The sequence below is a fragment of the Rhincodon typus genome, chromosome 44, assembly GCF_021869965.1.
Source record: "Rhincodon typus isolate 14 chromosome 44, sRhiTyp1.1, whole genome shotgun sequence".
NCBI lineage: Eukaryota > Metazoa > Chordata > Chondrichthyes > Orectolobiformes > Rhincodontidae > Rhincodon > Rhincodon typus.
In genome coordinates, this window is record NC_063375.1 from 284,579 (window position 1) to 290,585 (window position 6,007).

General features: G+C 47.4%; 1 protein-coding gene across 1 annotated transcript in view; it reads right to left on the reverse strand.

Annotated features, from left to right (window-relative positions):
- Positions 1-1,791: 1,791 nt before the first annotated feature.
- The window catches only part of LOC109920083 (protein Wnt-7b-like), a 16,230-nt gene continuing 12,014 nt past the window's right edge, over positions 1,792-6,007 (reverse strand). Inside the window, exon 3 of the mRNA XM_048619926.1 lies at positions 1,792-3,018. Within this exon, the coding sequence (XP_048475883.1) occupies positions 2,539-3,018 (480 nt within the window). The 3' untranslated portion in view covers positions 1,792-2,538. The remainder of the gene's footprint in view (positions 3,019-6,007) is intronic.

Below are 6,007 nucleotides of genomic sequence, written 5' to 3' on the forward strand. Positions count from 1 at the left end.
AGAAAGCCACCACATTCTTGCAAGGTTGAACCTGTGTCCAGGTGTTTGTGTGTGCATGTGTGTACGTATGCGCATCTGTCTGTGTGTGTCTGTGTATGTGGAGCAGAATGTGCCAGAGCACAAGCGCCTCCCAAGGGGGTGTGCTTTGGGAGCCCATTCTCAGGGTCCATCCTGTGCTTTGGGAGTTATCTCTGAGGTGAGAGATTTCAACTGAGTAGCTGTCGAGCTGTGTGTAGTTCAATCCTACAATGATGGGGAGGATTACAGACTGCGACATACAGACCATGAGACAAGGCACTGGTCCCATTGTTGTGTAACACAGTCAGATGGGTGTGTGCAGATCACTGAAAAAAGTGGGAGTGTTTGTTACAGCTTGCTCCCAGCTCAGACAAAGGAACGTCAAGGGTGGGAGCTCTTCAGTCCTATCGTTTTGGACAGGGTGGAATGCAAGCACAGTGTGGGCAATGGAAAAGTCTGAGAGCGCGCGCGTGTGTGTGTGTGTGTGTGAGAGAGAGAGAGAGAGACCTTAGATAGAGGGGGCTTTCACATACACAAACACAGAGAGAAGGTGGGCTAGAAAGGAAGAGGGTGAGTGGGAGATTTAGATTTTATTGTCACACGTACTCGAGTACAGGAGTACAATGAAAAGTGTACAAGGTCGCCATTCTCCAGCGCCATCTTAGTGTACAAAAGACAAGGTTTAAAACAGAAGCAGAAATAAAAGAAACAGCCAAAAGAAAAGGAACATGCAGATCACTCCCCCATGTCCACCATGAGTCCTCACCCCCAGAAAAACAAAGCCACAATATCCGTCCCTCAGTCTGCAAACTCTCAGGTACCCTAAGTCCCCGCATGCAGCTGCAGTCTCAGGGAGGGGGAGGGAGAGAGAGAGAGACACATACACAGAGCTAGAGAACAATAAAAAGAGACAGACACACTGACACAGAGGGGGAGAGAGAGAGAAATATGCACTCACACACATATGGAGATGGAAGTGACAGAGAGACAGACTGACATGCAGGGAGAGAGAATGGCAGAAAGAGAGAGATACGCACAAACACAGAGAATGACAGAAATAAAGAGGAGACACCACGCACAGTGAAAGAGAGAGGAGAAACAGTGAGTGATAAGACTTACACACAAAAAGAGGGAGTGAGAGAGAGAAAGACAGAGACATCCACACGCTCACAGGGAGGGAATGACCAAGAGAAAGAGGACAAGGATATGGACACAAACACAATGACAGAGCGAGGGAAAGGAGACACAGAGTGTAAGTGACACACGCATACACAGACAGCAAATGAGAGAGACAAAGAGTATGGCAGAGAGAGAGAGACAGAGAATGAGAGACATGCACACAAAAAGAAAGATACAGAAAGAGGCAGAGACATAGAGGGAAAGACACAGAGTGAAAAGAGATAGAAAGAGAAATGGAGATTATACACAACCCCAATGGATCCAGACCCCCTTCCCATTCACTCCCACTCTACAAAATCCCAATGGACTTAAATCTCTTTTCATTCACTCCAACAGTACACAATACAAGTATGACCAAAATCCTCAGGACAGGTATAGCACGGGGTTAGATAGAGTAAAACCTCTTTTACACTGTCCCCAGTCAAACACTCGCTGGACGGGGACAACATGAGGTTAGATACAGAGTAAAGGTTCCTCTGCGCTATCCCCCATCAAACACTGTCAGGAAAGGGACAGCACAGGGTTAAATACAGAGTAAAGCTCCCTTTACACTGACCCCCCCATCAAACACTCTGGGGACAGGGACAGCACAGGGTTAGGTAGAGTAAAGCTCCCTCTACACTGTCCCCCATCAAACACTTCAAAAAAGGTACTGCGCAAGTACACCATTCCCAAACACAACACAATTGTGAGGATTGATTTACACAGCCCTTCTTCCAAAATCTTAGCACCAAGGTACACCTGGGACTGGATTAGACAGGACAGGAGTCATGTCTGGAACACACAAATACTCTAACTTGCCCGTGGACGGAACAGGTTAGTCAGCGGCCAAAGCCCTTGAATACACCTGCTTAAAGCTGTTCTTCATTCAGAGAAGTCCAATGTCCCAGACGCAGCCCCGAAAACATGGCTGAACCTCCTAACCCTTTTGGGCGTTCTGCTTGATGTCCGTGGGGCCCTAGAGGTTTAGAGAGAGCTGCACTTTGCCTCGCTGATGGACAAACCCCAAAGCAGAATGGTCAATCCCAACATGCCGGTGCAGACCAAATCCTGGGGGGATCTCCTCTCCCGCGAGCCTCTGTCATGATAAAGAGGCAACTTGAGGGGAGTCAGAGACCAATCGCACTTGCAGACAATCAAAGCCCAGTTGCTGAATTTTAGCAGCGGAAATTTACCAGCAACAATTTCCACTGATGGAGCCTCATTGTAAGGCGGTGCTTAACCCGGAAGGGAGGTTGTCAGCTCAAGGCGGGATGAAATCATAAGGGTCCAGCAATCATGAGCCATACCATGGTTCCTTGGGAGAAGAAAGTTCCCATTGCTGCTGGCAGTACTTGACCCTCAGTTACATGTGTAGGCATGAGTCCTCTCACTGCATTGGCTGCACGTGACCTGACAGCACCAGTGGAACTTGCAGTTGCACTGCCAGGTGCGGGTGTACTGGAAGGTGCTGTATCCACGGCCGCAGCACAGGACCTCACAGCTGCCCAGCTTCCCCGGGCCGGTGCGCTCACACCGGCGTCCCCGGGTACCCACGCTGCCCGTTGCTGGGCTCTCCTCACAGTAGTCGGGCGAGCGCTCAATGTAGACCAGGTCGGTGGGCAGTGGCTTGAGGTGGGGCGTCTTAAGGACCTTCAGGAAGGTGGGCTGGTGCCCCCGGCCTGCCAGCACGGGCTCCACCTGCACTGCCTGCCCATACTTGTCCTTCAGGGCGAAACCCACCTCCCGGAAGGCAGGCAGGGTCACCCAACAGGTCTTGATGGTGCACGATCCCGATACCCCGTGACACTTGCACTCCATTCTCATGCTGTCCTTCAAAACCTGAAAATAAGGAAAGCAACAAATGCTTATGTGTCAGCTTGAGTAGTTGTCTGCATGTAACAAAAACCAAAATTGTTGGAGAAACTCAGTGGGTTCTGACAGCATCTGTAGAGAGAGAAACAGATTCATAGAGTCATACAGCATGGAAATCAACCCTTTGGCCAAACTGATTCACACTGACCATGTTCCCAATCTAAACTAGTCCCACGTACAGCCATAGAGTCATAAAGCATGGAAACTGATCCTTTCGTCCAACCTGTCCATGTCGACCTTGTTCCCAAACTAAACTAGGCCCACATAGAGTCATACAGCACAGAAACAGACTCTTCGGCTCAACCAGTCCATGCTGAATATAATCCCAAACTAAACTAGTCCCACCTACCTGACTTTTGCCCATACCCTTCCAAACCTTTCCTATTCATGTACTTATCCAAATGTCTTTTAAAGGTTGTAACTCTACCCACATACACCACTTCCACTGGCAGTTCATTCCATACATGAACCACTCTCTGTGTGAAAAAGTTGTCCCTCATGTCCTTTTTAAGACTTTCTCCGTTCACCTTAAAAATATGACCCCTCGGTTTGAAGTCTCCCACCCTAGGAAAAAGACCCCTGCTATTCACCTTATCTGTGCCCCTCATAATTTGCAGATGGCAATAAATTGGAGGGCAAAGCTAATAATGTGGAAAATGACAAAAAATATTCGCCAAGATAGAAACGTGCTTGCTGGTTGATTATAAATGACAAATGTAATTCAACATAGCCAATCAGTATTTTTTGCCTTAACGTTTTGAGTCTGAAACTACTCCTCTTCAGAATTAAAGCGTATTGGAAAATTTTTTTTTATGTACTTCTGGAATTCCCTTCCTCAAAAGGCGGTGAATGCAGGATCTTTAAATATTTTTAAGGCACAGGTCAATAGGTTGTTTCCAACTCCAGTGACCCTTCTTCCAGATTCTGCCGTCAATTCCGTTGCTGGTCTATAATTCCCAGATTTTTCTTTGCAGCCCTTCTTGAATAAGGGCACAATATTCGCTACCCTCCAGTCTTCCGGGACCTCACCCGTAGCTAACGATGATGCAAGTATATCAGCCAGGGCTCCTGCAATTTCTTCTGTAGCCTCTTGCAGTGTTCTTGGATATATCTGGTCAGGGCCAGGAGATTTTTCCACCTTCATGCATTCTAATACTTCCAACACCACCTCTACTATGATATGGACTGTCCCCAAGATATCGCCACTAACTTCCCCAAGTTCCCAAGTCTTCATCTCTTTCTCCACGGTAAACACAGAGGAGAAATATTCATTAAGGAACTCGCCCATCTCCTGCAGTTGCACACATACATGTTGACTTTGGTCCTCAAGGGGTCTTATTCTCTCCCTACTTATTTTTTTTTCTCTAATATACCTAAAGAATTTCTGTGGATTCACCCTAATCTTCTCAGACAAAGCTATCTCTTGCCCCCTTTTTGACCTCCTGATTTCCTTCTTCAGTAAACTCCTGTATCCCCAACATACGTTCAGATTTCCCTTGATCCCAGCTGCCTGTACCTGAGCCATGCCTCCTTTTTTCCTGATGGTTTCTGGACTTGTACCAGAGTGTTACTGCCAGTGCTGAGAATGGTTGATTTAAACGTGTTCTCTTATGTCCTCGGGGTATTGCAGAGGTAGGTTTTTAGCAAGCGAGGCCTGTAGATGTTACATAGTGTCTGTGTCACCCAGGCTCTCGATGTTGAATCTTGCTGTGGTCTGCTTCTTCTGAACGCTCCTCTTTCTGTGTAGTCTGATGGACATTGTGGAACAGATAAGGGTGTGATCAGTCCAGCAGTCATCTGAGCCAGTCAGAGCCCTGGTGACATTCACATCCCAACAGTCCCTGCAAACAATGACATAATCAGTGAGATGCTATTACTTTGAGCATGGGTGCCTCCAAAATGCTTTGAATTGTTTTTCTGACAGAAAAGTGTGGTTGTGTCGATGGAGTTATACTCAGCGCATGTTGTGAGAAAAAGGACACCATTGGAGTTGATGTCGCCGATACCTTCCCTTCCTGTGATGCTGTTCCAAAGATCGTGGTCTTGACTGACCCTGACACTGAAGTCTCTAAGAAGAATTGTCCTTGGGGATGCTTGACAACAGAGAGTCAAGGTTGGCATAGAAAATCTCCTTCACTGCCTCTTCCGAGTCAAGAGTTGTGCACAAGCACTCAGAACTGTAGCCATCTGGTTGTTGGTGAGCATCAGGTCATGAGTCAGTCGTTGATCCCCACAGGAGGTTCAGAAAGGCAACTGAGGAGCTGGCTCTTAATTACAAATCCGACACCATGAATGCTGGGCGTGTCAGCAACCTTCCTTTTTCAGAAGAAGGTGTAATCACCTTTCATCTCCTTTAGTTGCCCTTTATCTGGAAGGCACGTTTCAGAAAGAGCAGCTAGGTCAATCTGACATCTCTTCAGTTCTCTGATTATGATTGCAATTCTCTCAGGTTGGTCACTGTACACTGGGTCCATCAAGGTTTTTACATTCCAGGCTCCAAAGTTTATTCTTCATTTCTGACCACATGTGAGCAATCCCTCTGGACACGGTAATCCAGTCAGGAGTTTTGAGGCAGTCTATTTTAGGAAACCTTTTCCAGACCCCTCCCCTGCTGGGATGAGCAGAGCGGATCCTAAACAGGGTGAAGCTGTCAAAATGGTCTATCTAGCTCGTTCAGGAGCAAGCCGACAGAATCTGACACCTACCACCTAATATGTCCATTTGTGACTATGGGCTTCCAGATATCACAGTCCTGGCACCGTCCGCCCCACACCTCATTCACACATACACACACGCACACACAGACACACACACACACCTCTTACACTCACATACCTCACACACACACATATACACAGAGACTCCCTACATACACACACACACTCTACGTAATCTCTCTCTGTCTCTCTCACACACACACTCACACACAGACACCTCATACACACACACACTATGT